Source organism: Muscardinus avellanarius (assembly GCF_963383645.1).
Source record: "Muscardinus avellanarius genome assembly, chromosome: 16".
Classification (NCBI taxonomy): domain Eukaryota; kingdom Metazoa; phylum Chordata; class Mammalia; order Rodentia; family Gliridae; genus Muscardinus; species Muscardinus avellanarius.
In genome coordinates, this window is record NC_137802.1 from 32,221,327 (window position 1) to 32,245,142 (window position 23,816).

The 23,816-nt window shown below is 44.6% G+C and overlaps 1 protein-coding gene across 1 annotated transcript; it reads left to right on the forward strand.

Moving 5' to 3' along the window:
• Positions 1 to 6,388: 6,388 nt before the first annotated feature.
• LOC308275254 (C-C motif chemokine 3-like) lies at positions 6,389 to 7,212 on the forward strand (the record flags this gene model as incomplete). The annotated part of the gene is made up of 3 exons (XM_080713399.1): positions 6,389 to 6,464; positions 6,673 to 6,787; positions 7,122 to 7,212. The coding sequence occupies 3 exons, from the start codon at positions 6,389 to 6,391 to the stop codon at positions 7,210 to 7,212; spliced, it is 282 nt and encodes a 93-aa protein (XP_080569525.1).
• Between the last annotated feature and the right edge of the window lie 16,604 nt (positions 7,213 to 23,816).

Here is a 23,816-nt window from a genome sequence, read left to right on the forward strand (position 1 = left end):
TCCAAGTTCTAAATAAAAAAGAGTAATGTGCTTTATTAAAAGGTTATGTTAAAAGCTTAACAGTTAAAGTCCTGTGGTTTTCATGTGAAGTGTAGTTCAGTTTTGCATTTCACAAACAATGTTCTGCCTTTGAAGAACAGAATCCATAAACTTGCCCCTTTTTCTTAGGAAATTGGGGGAATTCAATAGTTGTTTCCCCTATTTGCTCTGAATATTAATCCCTGTGGCTGCCATGGGGTTGGCCCAGGATTACTGTACTTCACTCTGCCCTGTAGTTTGCATAAAAGAGAAAGTGCTTTGCCAATATGACACCTCTGAAGCAGGAAAGAGGGGAACTTTAGGGAGCGACTCGACTCAACGGGAGGATGCTTACCTAGCATGCATGAAGCTCTGGGTTCAAGCCCAAGTACCAGCGTGGGCGGGGCTAAGCTCATACTCCTGTTTATTAGCCAGGCGAGGTGGGACACACCTGAAATCTAGTGCTTGGGAGGCTGAGACAGGAGGGCCGAAGGTTTGAAGCCAGCCTCAGCAACTTAGCAAGACCTTATTTCCAAATACAAAATAAAATAGGGCTAGGGGCATAGCTCACAAGTGGAACAACCCTGGGTACAATCCCTAGTACCAAGAAAAGAAGAAAAAGGAAAGGAAAGGAAGAGGAAGAGAAAGAGGAAGAGGAAGGAAGAGAAATAGGTAAGGAGACTCACTTTATCAGAATGGTGAGTATCACAGAAAGGCTGAGAGATGGTTTTCAGGATGCGTGAAAGAGGCAGGCAGGAGTTGGGTCACAGAGAAGCTTCTAGTTCATTCTGGAAACAATGTAGAATATTTGAAGAATGATAGAGGACACAGAGACTGGTTTGCGCTTTATCAAAACACCATTGGATGCTGTGTGGTGGGATAGGATAACTAGAGTCAAAACTAGAAGAAAAAGGAGCTGCTAGGATGTTGGCAGTGGTGTTGGTGAGAAGCTCGAGGGCCTGACCTCCCACAGCAGCAGTGAGGATGGGGACCGGAGTACAGCTGTAGGAAATGGGGAGGGGTCCTAAGTATCTGGCTTGGAAGCTTGGTGGGAAAGGATGTTTCTTATTGGGAATACAAAAGGAGTTGGGAGGGGGTGAGTCTAATACCAAGGTGTATGCCTTGATCTATTGAGTGCGCACACACACACACACACACACACACACACACACACACGGTAACTGGAGAAAATGTCAAGAAAAAATACAGGAAACAAGGGGCTGGCTGCAAGAAAGAAGAGGCTGCGTCAGCGAGAACTTATCTCCCTCTGTTACGAAAAGGGGCTGCAGGAGGTAGTTTCTGCTACATGAGAGGTGAGACCAGTCCTGCCTGAACCTATGTGGTACATCTAAATAGCAAAGGCCCTGCTGGACCAGTCACGGGTGTCATGACCAGTGCACCCATTCCTGGGGCCACTGCTGTTGAAGCAAAGAACTGAAGCTGACACGTAGGGAGGTGGGTTCACAGGGCCAGAAACTGGAAGGGAACCAACCCAGTAGGGCCAGGGCAGGGAACACGGGGTGCATGAGGAGGAGGCAACGATGCTGAAGAAGATGAATCATTTAACCAGAATTCCCCAGGCTCATAGGTGGGATGCTCTGCTAGACTGAGGTGGGGACTCAGGGGGACTGGAGTGAACAGGAAGTCTGGGACATGATTCAAGCCCCTCAAAGCAGCAGGGCCCACTGTGTTGACTGCAGCTACTTTCTTTTTGTTTGTTTTTGTTTTTTGGTGGTACTAGGGGTGGAACCTAGAGGCTTTCTACCTCCGGGCTATACTCCCAGACATATTTTATATTTTTATTTGGAAACAGGATCTCACTAAGTTGCTGAGAGCCTCACTAAGTAGCTGAGGCTGGCTTTGAACCTGCGCAATCCTCCTTTCTCAGCCTCCCAAGTGCTAGGATTACAAGCGTGCACCACCACGCCTGGCGACTGCACCTACTCTCTGTTACTACAACCTGAGCGAGCCTGGGTGTTCCCCCAAAGATCAAGACCTAGATGCCATGGCCTTCCTCATCCTTCCCAGTAGCATTTCACTCTTTAAGGAGAGTTTAGACATCACATATATTGTTTGTCAAGTCTGTGATTTATCCTTTCATCAAATACTTATTTTTAAGTGAAATGTCACAGGTAGAGATACATTTTATCTTATTTTATTTTATTTGCATTACTGAAAATTGAACCCAGGGCCTCATGCATGCAAGGCAAGCATTCCAGCACTGAGCTATGTCCCCGCCCCACCAAATACTTACTAAACTTCACTATGTGTCAGGCACTGTGGTTATCCTTGGAGGAACATTGCTAAAGAATACATACACTGCAATTGAAAACTGGCTTATTTCATCTGCGTGACCCAAGGCAAGCCATTTCACCTGAGAACATCAATTTGCCAGCTAGGGAAGTTCTGAGACTTCGAATTCAACCTTTCTACAGCCTCCTGCATTACTCATTCAATGTGTGTATTAAGCATATTCTAGGCATTCAATTATGTTTTTCTCCAATCCAAGACAAAATACATGTAAAGGGCTACTTCTAGGCTTGGGGCTGGTATGGAAAGTCTCACTAATATATAATTATTAAGATAGAAATATATATTCAATCACCTTTATTAAAAAAACAAAATTATAAAAAAACATAGACTAGGTAGGGATTTGGTCACATTACAGTCATCATGGGCTAGGATTTGATTAGCTAAGATAAACCAATAAGACATGGTCTGAATTTGGTTTGAAAGCAGCAGCGCATCATCTAAGTCTCTGAAGAAAAGTTTACAAGGATGACCAATCACACACCTCCCTAAGTGCTGTAATCCTGGAAGTAGACAAATGCCCATTATTAGAAACATGATTGCTTCAACAGTTTCCATTTCCTCTTCTCACCCTCCAGAACTCAGCGGTGTCAGCTCTGAGAAACTGATTCACGAGGAGGAAGGTGGTTCCCCAGGAAGCGAGTGAGGAAATGAACTTGGGATGTCAGTGGAGAGCGGAGGCAGAGGGTGAGCTGGGTAAAAAGCATCATCTGAGGTGGCGTCTAATGAAAGGAGCCGTAGAGACTCCGTTCTTTGGAGCTGATGGAAATTTGGGATGATGCTTGGACGCCACAGCCCCAGTGCAAGCTACCAATGCCCTTGATCTTGGCTTGCTTCAGATCCCGCTCCCAGCATTAGCAATCGGAGGGAGAGAGGGTAGACACAGAGCCCCTGTGCTTTTAAAAATGCGACTCTACAAGCCGGGCATGGTGGTACACACTTGTAATCCCAATGCGTGAGTGGCTAAGACTTAGTGAGCTTAGTGAGCTACTTAGTGAAGCCCTCCACAACTTCATGAAACCCTGCTTCAAAATAAAAGATAAAAAATAGGGCTGGGGGTGCAGCTCAGAGGTAGAGTGCCCCAGGGTTCCATCCCCAATACAACAGCAACAACAAATGCAACTCTGAAAACACCAAGGGAGGCTAGAATTCTAAGGTTGGTCATTCTTTGCTTAGGCCTGCTGTCCTCCATTGCTCTCTGGTATCTGCCATATCAAGTCCAATTCCTTTGGTAAGAATCCTAGCCCCTGCTGGTTTGGCTCCTAGTTAGCTTCATTATCCATACCCCTGCATCCACACAGCTTCACTTAATGATTCCCTCTTCCCTCTGAGCCCACAACAGCACACCTGAGATTTCACATCGTTGAGATGCACACCTCCAACCATATCCATCCACAGGTGTTCAAATCCTGGGTACTTTTCAGGAACCAACCAAAGTTTCATCCCTTCCATGAAGCCTCCCCATCTTCCCTCAGAAGTTCATTTCTCCCTCCTCATAGTCTTCCGACCTTCCTTCCTCTCCAAGGAGTCTTAGCACTTTCTGCTAAGTGAGGTGATCACTTGTCCACGTGTCCCCTATTAGACTGGGGACCTCTGACGATAAAGGCTAGTAAGAAGATGTGATCGTTAGGTGTGGTGGTGCACGCCTATAAACCCAAAACTTGGGAGGCTGAGACAGGAGGATCACAGATTCAAAGACATCCTCAGCAACTTAGCAAGATCCTGTTTCAAAATAAAAAAGGGCTGGGGGTTTAGCTTGGAGGCAGAATGCCCCTGGGTTCAGTCCCCAGTACCAGAAGAAGGAGAAGCAGGGGACGTAAGAGCAGGACGAGACTGAGGAGGAGGAGAACCACTCCTCATTATAAAATATGACGTATGCTTTTTATTTATAAGATAACAAAATAGTAAAGGGAAACCACATCGATTACGTAGACCCTTTACATTACTGAAATTATGCATTGAAAGGAATGCAAAAAGAAAACTTCAAGTTCAGCTTGCCAATATTGTATAGGAAGAATCCTTAAAATTATTCAGAGAAGAGAAATCAGGATGTCATCCTAGCAAAGGATATTGGACATAAACCTTAATATTTTATTTAAAAATTATTTCAAATTAAACAGTTGTCAGTAACTTACATTTTAGCCAGTGTTGTTGTAAATAGATGCTTTAAATTAAAATTGTGTCACTGAAAGAATTACCACCATAGGTTGTGTGTTGATATGTGAAAATACCAGTGTAATCTCACGACTCTGTTATGGGGAAGGGGGGAAGTAGAGAAGCAGATGGGGGGCCAAGTGCTGTGTGCATGTGCATCACTGTCAACATGATTTGCATTGTGATGTGAGGCTATAATGCATGCACCAATAAAAGCAAATAAAAATAAATCTATAAATAAGGGAGACGGGTATGGTGGCACACACTTGTAAATCCAGTACTTGGGAGGTTGAGACAGGAGGTTCTCAGGGTTGAGGACAGCCTCAGCAACTACTGAGATTCTCACCAACCCAGTGAGACCTTGTTTTAAATAAAAAATAAAAAAGAGAGCTGGGGTGTAACTCAGCGGTAGAATGCCCCTGGGTTCAACTCCCAGCAAAATACACATAAAAATAAATAAATAAATAAATAAATAAATAAATAAATAAATAAAAGAGATGTAGCGCAGTGGTGGAGCACTTGCATGTGTGAGGCCTTAGGTTCAGTTCCCTGAGCCACAGAAAGGGTGGGGATGCTTAGCTATGACAATGAAAGCCTAATACATAAAATGCCCTGTTCTTAAAATTAGAACGGCATTAAGAGAATGATTGAGAGAAGTAATTGGGAAAAATATTTGCAAATACTGTATCTGATACAGGTCGTGTATTCAGAACTTTCTAAATTCAATAAGAAAACATACAACCCAATACAAAAGTAACCAGAAAAATAAAAAAAATAAATTAAAATTGTGGCTGACAAGGATAGTAATGTAGTCTCAATAAATAAATTTTTTAAATAGCAAAAATAAAAATAAGGGAATTAATCATCCTCTAGACTTATCACACAAATATAAGCACTACTAATTCTTTGGGGCACTTATTTCCAAAGCTTTCTATTTCACCCATGTCAAGGATTGGCATGAAAATATATATACATTTCCATGTATTCACACAATTTTTCATTTTGTACAATGTGTACAATTTTTATCTTGCCTTTTTAGCCACTGATTTTATGAGCATATCTGCCACTTCATTCCATTTAAGAGCTTAATAATAAGCAATCAACAGAATATACCATCATCACCTTTATCATTTCCTCATAAAGAAGAATTAGATTTCCTATTTTCAGAGGAATAAATGATACCGGGCCAGATGTCTTCATGTTTGAAAATGCCTCCATTTCTGGGTTGTTTCTAGGAAAGAAATGCTGTTTCTAGGTAATGGGTATAAATACTTTTAGGCTCTTGACATATGACACCCACACCTAAGTATCTTTATGATTCACAAAAGTTTAACCCTGTTAAACTCTAACATGATCACATGCTTGCTATTCTTCCAGCCAGGGAATCCTTAATTCTGTTCCTTGTGCTTGAGCTAGCAGGTGCCTCATCTTGGACTGTGGTTAGAGGAGCCGAGAAAGCACAGTTTCAGTTCTATGCAAATAACGGGCATGGAGAGGCCATTCATAGACAATTCCTTATGAGAAGTGACCAGCTAAAAATAGCTCTGGGCTCACACACACCCCTCTGCCCCTTCTCATGAGGTAAACACTTCCCCAAAAGACACCAGAGCCGGCCATGACTTGAGAGCCGGGACCTAGGGACCCATAGCTCAGAGATGCTATTCTTAGATATCCTGAGCCCCTGCGGTCACCGGGGACCCCAAGTTGTGTAACACTCAGCGTGACAGCATCACTGTGCTTAAAACTTTCCTTCCTCACCCATGATTCCATTTCCCCATCCGCCAGGGCTGCCTATAAAGAGAAGGGAAGATGGCTTCGGGTGCCAGAAGGACGCAGGCAGCAGCGAGTCCCCGGCCCTTCTCTGCTCCGCTGACCCTGAGCCCCATGTCGCCACCTGCTCTGCATCATGAAGGTCCCCACGCCTGCCCTTGCTGCCCTCCTCTGCACCTTGGCTCTCTGCGGCCAGGTCTTCTCTGCACCATGTGAGTCCCTGCTGCTAGGTTGTGGGCGTCCCCACTCTCTGGCCTCATTGTGTGTGCCCAAGAGAAAAGAGAAAACTTGTAAAAGAGCCACAGAGCACCTTGATCTTTCTCTTCTAGACATTTATTCCCATCTTAACAAGGGGTCTTAGATTGTGGTCAGAATGGGGGTAGAGGATTCATGGTCGCTTTTTTGTCCCTTCCTCTATAGTTGGTGCTGACGCCCCAACCTCCTGCTGCTTCTCCTACATCGCCCGGCAGATTCCACGCAAATTCATAGCTGACTACTTTGAGACCAGCAGCCAGTGCTCCCAGCCGGGTGTCATGTAAGTGCCAGCGCTCCTGCTCAGCCCTGGGCACAGCTGACACAACAGCAGTCCTAGAAGGCTCAGCGTCATGTGGGCTATCAGGACCCAGCAGAGATTGGACCTGACTACATGGTGGAGGGGTACAGAGTGAGGAAGGGCTGCCCCGGCACGAGGGAAGGGACAGGAAGGAGGAGGTGGCAGGATCCCATGAGGGCCTGAGTCACTGAGAGCCTTTCGAGGCTCATGGAGGCTGAACATGTCTGAGCTGCCCAGGACAGGGGCTGGGTGGAGAGATGGGCTGAGATTCCCCTGTGGGATTCCTCGGTACTTGACCCTCTGCCTGTCCCCACAGCTTCCTAACCAAGAGAGGCCGGCAGGTCTGTGCTGACCCCAGCGAGGCCTGGGTCCAGGAATATGTCACCGACCTGGAGCTGAACGCCTAAGGGGCCTGGCCTGGAGGCAGCAAGGGACAGTGACCCTGTGGGCCCTGTGGGGAGCAGGGCCGAGCCTTGGAAACATCCCCTTCTCCACAGCTACCTCTCCATGGGCCGGTTGGCCCTAAACAGCCACACTCTTAAGTTTTAATTTATTTATACTATTTAATTTTTGTAATTTATTTTTACCACCACACTGCCCTGGAGACAGTGTGCTCTGAGAGCCCCCAGCTCTCCTTTGTTTCTTCCCCTCCCACTTGCCAACACCGTGCTTGGTGACAGTCGAGTGGCCGCATCAGCTTCTTCTGGGCAGACGTGGTACCAAAGCCACCAAACTGACCGCCGCATGGTGTGTGCTTTTGTTCTGTGGTGGTCCAGCCTGGTGAAATAATAAAGATGCTCTTTGAAAAAGAAAACTGGTTGGTGTTGAGTTTGGTTTGTTTCTCCAGCAAACCAGAATGGCTAGCTCAGAGGAATAATCGGAAGATGTGAAATGAAGAGACTAGTGGGGAGAAGAATGGTGTCGGGGCTGGACACTGTCTGGTGGTGTACACCTGTGATCCCAGTGCTTGGGAGGCTGAGACAGGAGGGTGGCAGGTGCCAAGCCAGCATCGGCAACTTTGTGGGACCCTATTTCAAAATGAAAAATAAAATAGAGCAAAGAGTATAGCTCAGAGGTAGAAAGTCCCTGGGTTCAATCCCTAGTACCAAAAAGAAAAAACAAACAATTTTTTTAAAAAAAAGGATGGGAGCTACCAAGAGTTACTTTGCTTTCCACTGGAGGAACTGATCTAGAACGTTGAAACTATATCTATTTTATAACTCAGAGGCACCTACTCTAGGAAAAGTCACCACTTGAATGGATGCCATTAAGCAGAGTGTTCTGTTGTGGGTACTGATGAGAAAACAAGTTTTATTAACAACGAATTGCTAAGTCTTGAGGCCAACTCCAGGCCGAGCTCTTTTTGTGCATTGTTCATTTGATCTACTGATGCGACAGTACAGCCTACAGAGGACCATCCATATCCACGTTTAACAGAAAACTAATCCAGGACTCAAAAAGCGTAAGCAAATTGGCCAAGATCACACAGCATAGAAATGGTACCACTGAGTTCCCAAACCGGACTTTCCTTTAGCTACAGACTATGCTGTTCATCACTGACCAAGTTACTTCCCCAGATGTGAGCTACCCATCCTCAAGTCAAGAGCAACGATTAATTAAGCCACTCACATGAGAATCCTCAGGACGACGCTGGGAACTCCTACTTTGGCATGTGTTCTGGTGCATGCAGATGGCTGTGAGCCACTGAACTAGTCAGTAGCACCCACCGCACTTGTCCACATGTGGTATGTGTCTGTGTGTGGTAATGGGTATAACATGCATTATTTCTCTAGAAAACATGCTCCACAAAACAAAGGGCTAATGTCAGAGACGGAAAGGAAAACCGGCCTCTCTATGGAGCAGGATTTTGTTTATAGGTTTACTATAAAGGTAAGTTGTTTAACAATAACAGTGGACTGCCTGAGTAAGTTATAAGTACTAGAAAGGTACACTGAGCTAGGGCCCCAATGGCAGAAGAAGAGATTCAACAGACTTGTGTGAAAACCAAACACATATTAATTCTTATGAGCTATGATTATATTATATTGTTCAAAATAATCTAATTTTTGTGTCTCAAACTGTTTAGAATTGTGATGATCAAACTTTCTGATGGGAAATTTAAAAAGTCTAGCAGCCATCCTTCACAGTGCATGGCCAGAAAATAGTGTCTCTTGTCCCTCACCACACCTGTCAGTGGTGATCAGCTGGACAAGTGCCACATTTCCTCTCCACAGTATTCTCAATTCTGCACCAGTTATCAAAAGGAAAGGGATTGTATGAGTTAGGCTACAGAAGCTGTGACATCATTAGCTTAGCTTACTTTGTCTCTTGTATGGCCAGCATTCAAAGAAGCAGCTGTGCTGGTGGACATACAGGAAAGCAGCTTTTACAATAAAACTAGCTTGCCCATTTGCAGTATGTGAGAAAGAGAGAGTCAGTGTCCTTCACAGCAATATTTGTCCGGATATTCCTGTCCAGGACCACTCTTTCTCTTCCCTTAACTTGGAAATAGAAAGGGCTATTTCAGGAACATGGTGTTGGACTGTCCTCCTTTTTGTGAAGAATGTCACACCTTTTCATGTTGAAGTCCCAGGGTGCTGCCAGTGCTTTCCAGTGTTACATGGACACTTTTTTTTTTTTTCAAGGAAGAGTAAGTCTGTGTCCTGTTTTTTAAAAAAATCACTAGGTTCTTTCAGATTTGACTGACCCAATAGGCCTGAGAAAGTGGACCAACCCTGAGCTTAGCTTCCCAAGGCAAAGGGGGTGCAAAGAAGGTAGACCTGGAATTCCTTTGCCAGTTCCACAATCTTTATAGCTGTATCTCTCTTCACAGATTTAAAACCCAAATGGTTGGAGGTCTGTGCCAACTTCACTGAGTTTGGTGTTGAGTGTTTCATTGACTTCCTCAGAATGAATGCCTGAGTGACCTAGAAGCAATAAGAAACTGGTTACAGCTCTGGGCAGACTAGGAATAGCAACCTAAGTGAGCCCTGAGAGGGTGCCTTCAGCTCCTGAACTCACCTCTTGGATACAACATGAAAGTTGATTGATTGCACCTAATTAATTTTTGCAGTGCATTTCCAGATGTTCTTGATTGCTTGCTGGGGAGATTCCCACAAGCTCCTTATATTACCTACCCCCTAGCCCCATCATAAATGATCTCTCTTTGTAGGTAATAAACTATCTTGCTTTTGCTAAAGGTCTATTCCAAAACCATTGACCAAAACATATATTGAAAGGATGTTATTTACCGTATCTATTATAAGTTGTGGGAAACAAGAGAGAAAAAATATTCAAGTAAGCCGGGCTTGGTGGCACACGCTTGTAATCCCCACGCTTGGGAGGCTGAGACAGAAGGATCGCACAGGTTCAAAGCCAGCCTCAGTTACTTAGTGAGGCTCTCAGCAACTTAGTGAGACCCTGTTTCCAAATAAAATATAAAATAGGAGCCAGGCGTGATGACGCACACTTGTAATCCCAGCATTCAGGAGGCTGAGACGTGAGGATGGCGGTTCGTGGACAGCCTCAGCTACTTAGTGAGGCCCTCTGCAACTCAGTGAGACCTGGTTTCAAAATAAAGAATAAAAAATAGGGCAGGGGTTGCAGCTCAGAGGTTGAATGCCCCTGGGTTCCATCCCCAGACCCGCAAAATAAATAAATAAATAAATAAATAAATAAATAAATAAATAAATAAATAAATAAAATAAAATAAAATATAAAATAGGTCTGGGAGTATAGCCCAGAGGTAGAAAGCCTCTGGATTTCACCCCCAGTACCACACACACACTGAGTATATATATATATATATATATATATATATATATATATATATATATATATATAAATTTTTTTCAAGAAAAGCAGTTAAAGTTTTGGTGATTGTATCATTTTGGTTTTTTTTTGTTTTTTGTTTTTTTTTTTGCAAAGTCAGAAAGTGGTTGGAAAAATGGCAGAGGATAGAGTGGGGGTGTGTGGAGAAAAATCTGAAGCGATTAGTCAGCAGAAATAAAATGACCTTAAGAACTATAGCTATATATTCCTTTCAACTTCATTTATCGAAATCTAGTGAACAGGAACCCTATAAGAGGAGACAACCATGTTTCAGTTGTAGTGTATTGACTACAAAAGATGAAAGGGTAGGTGGAAATCAAAAACTTTCCTACCCCCGCCCCGGGGCTTCTGCCGCGTGTTCTGATAGGCTCAGATCAGGCGATTTGATTCCATGTGGCTTACAGTTAGACTCAGTCTGTTCTGTGCCTCTTAAAATAAAAGCATGCAAGGCACAATGACTGGCATATTCACATGGATAAGACAGAAACCAGAGAAAGCAAACAGAGGAGACACCCCCCCCCCAAAAAAAAAAAAAAAACAGCACTGCTAGCAGCTGCTACCATTGCCACCACCACCATTGCAGGCATTGAAATTTGGTGTGACTAAAAGCTCGCGGGTGGCAATGGGATTACCTGATCCTGAGGCACTGTAGACACCAAACAACCTGTACAGTTAGGCAAAGCCATTACCCCATTGGCTGATACATTAGTGCTACAGCCAGGAGGGGAGCAGTCTACCTATCCTGATTTCCTTTGTGAGTTGCCAAGAGCTTTAGCAAGCATACACACACAGGAATTCAACTGTGCAGCCCATAGTTCTGTGAGAAAAACAAGGGGTTTTCTCCGTGGCCAGCATGCAGATATAGCCATGCCAGGGGGTCAGTTCCTGCGTGGGTCACTACTGATTCCTGGGTGAGGACCCCAGGGCTGGGAACCCAGCTCAGGCCCTGGCTGCAGTCAGAAAGCCACTTCTGACTTAGGTCACTTACACATGAATGGCTGACTAAAGCAGAATGTTTTCTAATCTCAGCTTACTGTGCTTAGAGAGCCAGTCGAAACAGAAAAAGAACAGCTGCTTGGTTTACCTGGACTTTCTACAAATTGGGGATATCTATCATTGGCCAGTTTCTGGACATGTGAAGGGATTTTAGACACTAACCCTACATAGTGTGTCAGGAAAGGAACAAAGGAAAGTTCTCCACCACCCCAAATTTAATATGCATGAGAAGGGAGGTGTCTGCTTTAAGGACACTACTCTTGGCCCACCTACATGATGATTCTGAGAGGGGTAAACTACCCATTCCATAGTGCAACTGGTAACATTTCACACCTAGGCCTCTAATGCTTCTGGTCAAACGCACAAAGAACGTCTGCCCTGGTTAGATAAATTATGTTTAAATGCTTCTTCTCATCATGGCCTGTAAGGTAATTCTAATATAGTTTGTTCTCTTGCACTCTAAAAATCCAATTCTAGGATTCTAAGTCTCTGTGCTCTCCTTTCTGGAAAGAAGAAAAAAACAAGAGTCTCCTTAAGCAAGTACTTATACAAATTTACCACAGAATATAGCTTTTTTTTTTTTAAACTATAGTAACTATGGCTGTTTCACTTTTTGAGTTCATGGATTTTTACAAATTCACCTTGGTTTGTGCACATAGACTTTCTGTTCTGATTTATATTTGTTTTGTCTAACTAGAGGGTTTCTGGGTCTCTATCTTTTTTTTTCTTTTTTCTCATTTACTGTCTTTAATCAGCAACCACTCAAGGGTTAATTCTGTTTGGTATCCTAAGAAGGGGGATGAACAGTGGTGGTGATTAGTGTGTTTGCTGCCATGGGGAGACTAAGTGGCTGCCTAATTCAGTTTGATTCGGTGTCACCTGTGACTGGAAGACTGCCCAAGCATAGTCAACTGTACAGGTGTTCCCCATGTCTATGTAGGCTTTCCCTCAAATAATAAAATCCATGACAGGGTATGTTTTATTTTCTGGAAGCTCTACATCTGACTTCACTCTGGGTAGTAAATATCTGTAACTTCCTTGTCTTTAACCTGTTGATGCTATGTGTAAAATGTGTCTGTGATATTATCTACATGGTACCCAAATTGGCATATTAATAAATGAGCGCTCATAAAACTTAAAATAAAACATAAGATCAAATGCCTTTGAGTTCGTGTGACTTACAATAAATCTAACAACTGAGTAAATTCAAGACATTAAAGTGTACTTAAAATTATTAACACATGCCTTTTTTCCTAGGTAAATAATCATTGAAGATTATGTTTACTTCTGTAGGATGTTTTCAAATTCCTTAACTTTCTCACAGTCGTGATTGGCTGCTTATCACTAAGCAGCAGCAGAGTGGCTGGATTTAACATGTGTACTATCTCCAATGTTATTCAAGGATTTTGACACAGCAGTTCCTGTTAGTTGGTGAGCCAGGCGCTGATTAGCCAATGGTGCCCTCTAGAGTTCATGAGTGAGACTGCAGAATAGGGAACCTACTTGCAAACTTTGCCTCAGAGTTAACTTATCAGAAGGGTCATTGCTGCAAGGGCTCACAGACATGGTGGTTATCCAGCAGCAATGTGGACTAGTTGCTTTGAGAGGTAAGATACCTTCATTACCAAGACCCAATACACTGCACCAGAATCCTGATTGCTACCTTCTTCTTTTCACATATGCACAAGGTAACAGACTTTTCTAGGTCTGGGATCTCTAGGGCACAGATGGTCAGCAGTTGCCTTTTGAGTTTCTGAAAGCCTATTGCTGCTATTTTTTCCATACAAAGGAGTTTTATCTCCCCCCTTTGTAGATTCATAGAGGAGTTTTGCTGTGACAGCAAAGTTAAAATCCAGATGTCACAGAACCCTACTGCTCCCCCAAATTCCTCGAGGGTTCTCTGGTTGGTGGGCACTGCAATAGCTTGGAATGTCTCCTTTCTTCCTGCCTCCAAATAGTCTTCCCCCTCTCTGGATGGTGAGCCCCAGATATTTTACTTTTATTGACAGACCTGGGCTTTCTTTGTAGAGACTTTATAACCACGGTGCTCTAGGAGGGTGAGCAGCTGGCCTGTTCCTTTAGCACAGCCTTCAAGAGCCTTGTGTCCAAAAAGAAGGTCATCAACACATTGGTGAGGATGCAATCCAAGGCGGTAGAAGGAAAGGACTTGAGGTCATGGGCCAGGATTTCTCCTAAAATGTTGGGGAATTTTTTAAATTCTTGGAGCTATCAAGTCCAGGTGAATTCGTTTTGGGTTCCAATTTTTTGGGACCCTCCCACTCAAAAGTGAACAGTGTTTTGCTTATAGAAGCCAGATGGATACTGGAAAAGGCATATTTCAGGTCCACGCATGTGAACCAAGAAACAGTAGCCGGGAGCAAACTGAGGAATGTGTACAGGTTAGGTGCCATGTAACATAGGGTGACTGGCTTGGTGGATGGCTCTCAAGACCTGTACCAGTCAGTAGCCCCAGCTTTTTGACTAACAGAAGAGGGGAGTTCTACTGGGACTCTCATGGTATAATGATAACCTGTTGTTGGAGCCTGTGTAGGTGGAGCTGGATTCCCTCCTGCATGAGTCAGGGGATTGGGTACTGCTATATTCATACTGGTTGGGTATCAGGCCAATGTTCAATGACTACTGGTGCCTGGAATCTGACCATTCCTGGTGAATTGTCCTTGACCCAGACTGTGGGCCTCTGGGCTGCTACCTCTGGACATATGCCCCCCTTTTTGTTTGTGATGGGCTTGGAGCAGGGTGGTGTGGAAAGCCTATGATAATCTCCCTATCAAGAAGTCAAGATCACATGAAAATGCATTGCAAAAATTAACTAGGCTCAATTGATCCATTTTTATGCTCACAGCTGTAACTGGTTTCTTGTTGCTTCTAGGTCACTCAGGAATTCAGTTCTGAGGAGGCAGGCTGAGTTCCAGTCATTTCTCATGAAACACTCAACACCAGACTCAGTGGAGTTGGCACAGACCTCTAGCCATTTTGGTTAAAAACCTGTGAAGAGCCGGGCGTGGTGGCGCACGCTTGTAATCCCCGCGCTTGGGAGACGGAGACAGGAGGATCGCGCAGGTTCAAAGCCAGCCACGCTGGCATAAGAGACCCTGTTTCAAAAAAATATATAAAATAGGTCTGGGAGTGTAGCCCGGAGGTAGAAGGGCTTCCAGGAACCCCAGTACCACCAAAAAAAAAAAAAAAAACCTGTGAAGAGGAATAGAGTTGCAAAAATTGAGAAACTGGAACAAATAATTCCAGGTCTACCTTTTTTGCACCCCCTTTGCCTTGGGAAGCTAAGCTCAGGGTTGGTCCACTTTCTCAGGCCTATTTCCCCAACCTTGGATTCTGAGACCTTTCCAGAAGGACTCAAGGAGACTCTACAGACAGCCTCCCCCCTTCTCTTCCTCCCTTCTTTCTCCTCCCTGGGGCAGCCCCTCCCTGACCCCTTTCAGGTCCCAGGCCGGGCCACAAGAGACCTTGATGACCTTTTCCCAAGTTTTATGTCAAGGTCAGGGACCTCAAAGGTCAGGGCTTCCTCCCATGGCCTCATCCACTTGCCGGTGGCTTCGCAGGCTGCTCCCTGCTCCACACCACACTGGCTTTGTCCCTACACGTCTATCTTCTTCCCAGAGATGAGCAGGAAGAGGACCGGCTCTTACTTGGCACTGGCTGTCGGCTTCATTATAGTCACTTGTCATTTGCTAAAGATCAGCCGAGGGTGGTAGAAAAAGCAGCAGCTGCTTGGGGGCCTGGCCAGCTCTGAGGGAAGAGGCAGGCTGAGTTCCAATCATCTCTCATTGGGACAATTGGGCCATCTCTTTCTGCTTAGTGATAAAGTCAGAAGAAAACAGGCAATGGTAGCGCTATTTGGGAGTAGAGATTTGGGATGAAGAGAAGTTGGAGGAAGCTGAAGATTTCTTGTTTTATCATTTTTCACCTGATTCTATTTCTACTTTAACCTAGGATTGGTCTCTATCTCCCTCTGCAGGAAATATCACTAATTGAACAGTCTGCCACTCTTTCCAGCTCTACTGGTGGAAATTGCAAATGAAGAGATTTTTTTTTTTCTGCAAGAGAACAACTTTGTAAACCCTCTATGGCATGTAAGTGAGGCTTATTACTCAGGTGAGCCCTGAGAAGCCACTCTAGCCAGATTCTCCCTCTTGCGGAAACTTGTTCAGTTTTCTCATTTCCCCAATAGAACAAGACCCAGACTTGCCTTTGAGATATATAGAAGAGAAAGCTTTTGAAAAAGAAAAGCCCAGCCCGGCGTAGTAGCACAAGTCTATAATACCAGTACTTGGCAGGCTGAGACAGGAGGATCACAGGTTCTAGTCCAGCCTCAGCAACTTAATGAGAAGTCTCAGCAAGCAATCCAAAAGACCCTGTTTCCAAACCCAAAATAAAAGGTAGCCAGATGTGGTGGCACACACTTGTAATTACAGTACTTGGAAGGCTGAGACTGGAGGATCACAGGTTCTAGACCAGCCTCAGCTATTTAGTGAGGCCTCCACAACCTAATGAGATGCTGTTTCAAAATAAAAGAATGAAATAGAACTGTATGCAGCTAAGAGGTAGAATGTTTGCTTCTGGGTTCAATCTGTAGGGGAGGGAGGGAGGGAGAGAGGGAAAGAGAGAAAGAGAGAGAGAGAGAGAGAGAGAGAGAGAGAGAGAGAGAGAGAGAGAGAGAGAGAGATCCCTGTACAGATAGCCCAGGGCATTTTGTAAGTCACTGGGAAGTTCTGTTTCAGTTGGATTTCCCGTCCAGAGGACTTTGGTGATGTGATCTGCCCCAAGCCAGAGAGCTGGGGAACAACAAAAGATAAGTCTTGAGAAATGGCCCAGTAACAGAGGAGACAGTGAGTTACGATGACCACAAGGGCCCAAGAGTGTGCACAGAACAAGATGTGCTGGGTGCTCTCTGTCCAGCCTCCTCCTGGGGTTTTCGCTGGGTCACGGGAGATGGAAACTGGGGGTGACATTAAAGGGAGATTTTAAGCACAGTGGTGTCTTGTTGACTTGTGCATGCAAAGGGGGTCTTGGGTAACCACAGGGCTCAGGGTATTTGTAAGAAAGTTCAAGCACTCACTTATCTTGGGGCTGCTTATGGGGAAGTGGTTTCCACAGCAAGAGGAGGGGAGAGATCAGTGTCAACCCAGGACCACACTTGGCCGGTTCCTCCTCACTAGAGCTTGGTCGTCATGGTTTCCCCTGGCGCAGCAGAAACTTCCCTGTTATTTTACATCTGTACTAACTGCACAGGTGTGACTATGCAATGATTTCAAAATCTCTGAGCAGCACAGTCCAAATTAGACCACATCCAGGTGGTCTGAACTGTCAGTGAGGCCTGGTGTGCAGGAGTGGTGAGAGTACAGCCAGCCTGTCAGACATCGCTTCTTCAAGAGATTCATCGAGGGCCCAATGTACACTAATCAAAGGGAATGAAGATGAGTTTGACATGGGTGTTAATATAAACAGGGAGCCTTGAAGTGTTCTTAGCCTTAGACAAAGAAAGTCCATGTCTAGCTGGCATGGCAGCACACTCGGGTAATCCCAGTACTTGGGAGGCTAAGATGGGAGGATTACAGGTTCAGAGCCAGCCTCTGCAGCTTAGTGAGACCCCAGCAACTTAATGAGACTTTTTTTATTTATTTTTTTTTATTTTTTATTTTTTATTTTAAAACTTCTGTTTTAAAATAAAAAATAAAAAGGGCTGGAATGTAACTGGGAGGTAGAATGCCTTTGAGTTTACACACACACACACACACACACACACACACACACACACACACGTTCATGTCTAGGACTGCTAGACATGGCATTCCAGATACAAAAAACAAGGCTTATGTATATGAGTATCTGGCCTCTAGCATATTTTATAGCAATTTAAAATTGAATGTAAAGCCAGACATGGTGGCACACGCTTGTAATCCCAGCATTCGGGAGGCTGAGACTGGAGGATCACGGTTCGCGGACAGCCTCAGCTACTTAGGCCCTCTGCAACTCAGTGAGACCCGGTTTCAAAATAAAGAATAAAAAATAGGGCAGGGGGTGTACCTCGGAGTTTGAATGCCCCTGGGTTCCATCCCCAAACCCGCAAAAATAAAATAAAATAAAATAAAATTGGATGTAATTTAAGTCATCTACAAAATGGGTGAGAAGATGATGACCCTTTCACTTGATTGCATATTAATCCTTACAAACAGTACAATAACATGGAGAAATGGATATCTTATAATGATATGTTTTAAAAATCCAAGATGCAGCTAGGATTGATGGTATACACCTGTAATCCCAGTGCTTGAGAGGCTGAGACAAGAAAATCTCAGTTTCAAAGCCAGGAATTTAGTAAAACCCTGTTTTCTTTTTCTTTTTCTTTTTTCTTTTCTTTTTTTTTTTTGTGGTACTGGGGTTCCTGGAAACCCTTCTACCTCCGGGCTACACTCCCAGACCCATTTTATATTTTTATTTGGAAACAGGGTCTCTTAAACCAGTGAGGCTGGCTGTGAACCTGCACAATCCTCCCGTCTCGGCCTCCCAAGCGCGGGGATTACAAGCGTGCACCACCACGCCCAGCTAAAACCCTGTTTTCGTATAAAAAATAAAAGAGCTGAGGGCATAGCTCAGAGGTAGAATCTCCTGGGTTCAATTCCCAGCAAAACACACACACACACACACACACACACACACACACACACACACACACTCCAAGAGGCAATTTGTCTTATGTTATTTAAGACCTACCTAGGATCTGGGGATATGTTCAATTCCACATGATTTTTTTTTTTTTGTACTGGAAATGGAACCCAGGTGCATTGTACATCCAAGCTACACCCCCTGCCCTATTTTTTTAGTTTTTTAAGTTTTTGAAACAGGGTCTCACTGAGTTTAGAAGGGCCTCACTAAGTAACTGAGGCTGTCCACGAACCGTGATCCTCCAGTCTCAGTCTCCTGAACGTTGGGATTACAAGCGTGCACCACCATGCCCGGCTCCACATGATAGTTTTTGTAGATGCTGTTCCCAGGAAAGGAGGAGAAATCAAAGATGCAGGTATGATGTGTCCTCTCTCCACTAGCCCCTAGTCTCTCCAGTATTATAGGACTCCCTTTCTTTTTCAGTGTGGGCAGTCTCTACTGATGACTCGTGGTTTTAAGTGTTCTCTCACCTCCCCACCCCATCCTCTGTGTATATGAAGGAGGTGGGTGGTGCTGTGGTGGGCCAGTCCTACCCCTCTTCGTGAGTTGTACTGTGGTCATGTAGCCCCATTTTCTGGTGGTTACCTTGACACTGGAAAAGCTTAGTGTCTCTTTTGTTCAAGATCGGGGCAATATTCATGTATGGGACAACAGGAAATAACAGGTCAGCACCTTCTTAAAAACAAAGTAATTCAAGAGGCTGGAAGAATGACTGCCTCTAATCCAGAGATACAGAAAAAGAAATATTAATCACATATAAAGTTTTAGTGTCCTTCATATATCAAGAGAAAGAAAAAACAAACAAGAAAAAGACAAACAGAGTGAAAACATGTTTTTCTGGACTCTAATTTATTCTACATCCTTTTTGATATCAGAAAATTACATGTACAAGCCACCCTTTTTTCTAATCTTCAGAAGTATATGTGAAATTATCCAAGTCACACATCAAAGCAAGTGCTTTGATTAACTTAAGCAAATCCATGAACTTCATCTGCATAACCACAGTGATTGGTTAGAAATTGAATTCAGAAGTCAGTCAAATCCAGCCAGGCATGGTGGCTCACGCTTGTAATCCCCGCACTTGGGAAGCGGAGACAGGAGGATGGTGCAGGTTCGAAGCCAGCCATGCTGGCTTAAGAGACCCTGTTTCCAAATAAAAAAATATATTTAAAAAATAAGTCTGCGAGTGTAGCCTGGAGGTAGAAGGGCTTCCAAGAACCCCAGTACCACCAAGAAGTCAGTCAAATCTGAAAGAACCTAGTGATTTTTTTTTTCAACAAGAACAGAGACTTACTCTTCTTTGGAAAAAAACAATGAACAAGTATTCATGTAACACTGGAAAGCACTGGCAGCACCCTGGGACTCGGACATGAAAGTTGTGAAATTTCTCAAAAAAAAAAAAAAAAAAAAAGGAGGACACTGCAACACCATGTTCCTGAACAGCCCTTACTGTTCCCAAGAAGCAGCCAAGTTAAGGAAAGAGTATCGTGGGCCTGGACAGGAACATCCAGACACATACTGTTGTGAAGAACACCGACTCTCACATATATTGCAAATGGGCAAGCCGTTTTATTGTAGAAGCTGCTTTCCTGGTCGTCCACCAGGGCAGCCGCTTCTTTGAATGCTGGCCATACAAGAGGCAAAGCAAGCTAAGCTAAGGATGTCACCGCTTCTGTAACCTAACTCATAAAACTCTTTTCCCTTTGTCAACTGGTACAGAATTAAGGGCCCTGTGGAGAGAAAAAGTGCCGCTTGTTCAGCTGGCCACCACTGGACAGGTGTGGTGAGGGACAGAGACACTGTTTTCTGGCCAAGCACTGTGAAGGATGGTGGTGCTGTTAATCTGGCAGGTCATTGCTGGACTTGCTGTGGTACCATCCTGAGGGATGGAGACATCATTTGGTGAGACACTGAGGGACTGAGGTGCTGTGTCTGTCCAGTCTTGCTCCTAGACCTTTCCCCTAAGCATTTTCAATAGACCATTATGTCTCACTCTCTCCAGGTGTTTTCTTTGGTCTCTCAGCAACCAAACTCACTGCCCTAGCACAACTGAGCTGTGGACTGCACAGAGGGAGATGAGAAAGAGAAGATAATAAGACTTATGTGATCCCACAGTCTTGTTGTGTACAGCCTTGCCCGGGGCCACAGCCACCTCTGTACCTACAGTCTTGGGGCCACAAGGCTTTGGGGGTTATAGTCACTTGTTTTCTTCTTTGAAACTGTGGGCATTCTCAGAAATGCAGGAACCTGGACCAGCACAGAGATACTGGCTCTATTAAAAGACCCAGGTACTGGCTAAAAAGTAGAATGCACTAACCTGGAAATGCAAAAGGCCACTGAGAAGGGAGGCTTTGTAAAATACACAGGGCCTGGGCTCTGCTCCCTCGAGGTTGGAAGGGGGGCTTATCATTTGCATTGCTAGCATGTTCCTGAATGATGCTCATACTGCCCTCTACATAGGATGTTTTGAGAACCATCATTACATGATATTGCAGCTGCTTGTTGAACCAGTCCTATTTATGCAAAGGCCCAAATACTGCAGTTGCATCATTAATAAATTTGACAGGAGAGATTCTGAATGTTGGAATTTAATAGCTATTTCTTCAGTACAGGCTTCCTTCCATAAGGTCCTTTAAGGAAGAGTTTAGGCTACTTTGAAATGGGCTCATCTGAAATCAGAGAAGGAAAACATTCAGCTTTGCTGAGAAAGGCCTTTCCAATCTGTTCATTGAGGATCCAATAATATGGAGTCTTGTAGGGTTATAAATACAGAATTTTCTTGTCCAAGATAAAGTTTCTACGATCAGAGACATAGAGGTGAGAAGTTTATAAGATGAATGCAGGGTCCAACTGCAGCCCTGACTCCCCTCCTTATCCTTTCTTATGAAGTCGTTATTTCCCTTAGGTAAAATAGACACTTAGCTCTTCTGAAGGTGCAAGAAGGGTGTGGCTTTGGGCCTGAGGTCAAATATTTATCACTTCTATATGTGATCAAACAGCTCTGTATGGGAAGACTGAGGTGCAGCTCCACAGGTCCTGGATGGAAGCAGAGGGCTCTCCCCAGGGCCTGGGAGGTAGAGGTGATTTCAGTAGTGGGACTTCCTGGAAACTCCGTGATTGATTATTACAAGACCAGCAGCCTCTGCTCCCAGCCAACTGTGGTGTGACTATCATCCCCTGGGCAAGGGCGAAGAGGCAGGATTTAAAGGCGGGTTCCACCCCCAGTACCACCAAAAAAAAAAAAAAAAATAGCCAGGTGTGGTGGCGCACACTTGTAATCCCTGCGCTTGGGAGGCAGAGACAGGAGGATCGCACAGGTTCGAAGCCAGCCCCGTGCTGGTTTAGGAGACCCTGTTTCCAAATAAAAATGTAAAAATAGGTCTGGGAGTGTAGCCTGGAGGTAGAAGGGCTTCCAGGAACCCCAGTACCACCAAAAAATAAAAATAAAATAAAATAAAATAAAATAAAATAAAATAAAATAAAATAAGGCGGGCCAGTCGGGGCAGTGAGGACACAGGGGGAGGCTGTCCTCAGGATGGAAGCTTTGCCAAGAGCAGTGAGGAAATGGGTCAAGGGTCACTTTTGAGTCCTCAGAGTGGAGCCTAAAAAGGAGGGAGTTTCTGGGGGAAGAAGCTGTCCAAAAACATTTTAAAAATCACATAAAATAGAAACGAATTTCTTAAACCATATTGGAAGAACACATGGAAAAGTTATTGCTAGAAGTGGGAGGGAATAGGGCGATATATCTACATTGATTTCAAAATCTTTTGTTTCCCATCTGGGAAATCGCTGGGACCACAGACAAATCCAGTGGGTGGAAGGTAAGGGAGGCTGGTTCCACTGCATCCAGAAGGATCCCGCCCACAGGGCTACTCAGCATGAGCCATGGTCAATCAGAGGGAGATGCCAACCACAGGCAAGGGATGGTATCCGATGTCCTCAAAAGTCCTCGGGATGCCAATCTGTCTGCTCCTTCTTCTACAGATTCCAAACGAAAAGGGGCAGGCAAGTCTGTGCCAACCCCAGTGAGTCCTGGGTCCAGGAGTACGTGGATGACTTGGAACTGAACTGAGCGGCTCCAGGCTGGGGGGCAGGATGTCTTCAGGGAAGGTTATCTGAAGACAGGCACTTCTCAGTGGATGCACCTTCCTCTCCAAGCTCAGTGCTCCTCTCAGTAATTCCTGTCTCTTCTCACAATCCTTATTAAATGCTTCTTTAATGTACCAGGGGCTGTTTCCATTATTTATGAACTCACGATTCCTTGGGGACAGTCTGATATCACTTTTTCTGCTATTGTGGATACAAGGATGATGGAGTTGATCCCATGAATTTTCATAATAAAACTGTTTTTTTAAAGAAAATACAGATAGTTTCTGTGTGATATGAATTTGTTTTGAGGGTGAATGGGATTACCCGCTACTGTTAGTAGTGACAAATTAATGTTTCCAAAAACAATAAAAACAAGTAATTATTGAGTCTTGAACACATGCTCTGGGCTAAATGTTCCCAACACACGATCTCATTAATACTTTCAGCAAGTACTTGAACACCCTCATCAGGCTGGAACTATTGCTTTCACTTTTACAAACGAAGCAACAGAGGCGCAGAGAGCTGACGTGACTTGGTGGGGACTACTTGGGGAGCTCCCAGATTGATGACCCCAAAGGACAGCTGTGACCCTGAGGGTTGTAGTTCCCATTCCATGGGAAGTGTAAACAGAGGCAGAAGTGCTCTGTGGGGGGAAGAGGAAGCGGCTCAGAATCAGACAAGTGAGTCCATCATCTTATTATCAGCAGGACATTAGGAGAATCATTTTGCCTTGTTGGGCCTCAGCTTCTCCACCTGTGAAATGGAGATAATATTACCCACCTGAAGGGCTGTTATGAGGCAATGTGTAAAGCACCCATCATGGGGCTTCCTGGCCTCTGGAACATTCTCTCCCTCCCTCTCTCTGTCAGGCTGTCTCGAGGATCAGATTACTTAATGGAGCAGCAGCCTGGAGCCCAAAGCAAATGGCACCATGAGGAGGGAAGGATGAATGTCTGTTCTGGTGCTGAAGAGTTGCAGGAACTACCTAACCCATAGTGGCTTGGTCCTTCTCTGCCAGCACTTAAGAGTATGTGGGTCAGAGAGAACCAGGCTCTGAAGTGGAATCACATACACCATAAAGCCTAGCTTTGTGGACAGAAACCACAGCCTGTTGAAGCTGGGAAGAACCTTAGACCATGTGGCCCGGTCCTCTCATTTTATAGAAACCGAGAGCCAAGGACTGGGAAGTCACTCGCCAAAGGCCACTCAGCGAGTGTGGCAGAGCAGATCTCCAGCCAGTGCCAACCCCAGGTTAGTGCCCTTCCCAGTGCTCCTGCCCTCGCGACACACTTCTGTGGTTCTCAAAGAGCAAGACAGGTAAGGAGGAGACTACAGACATAATCCTTTTTCTTGTCCTGCCCTCAGTTGCTCCCACCATCCCAGAGTCCCCATG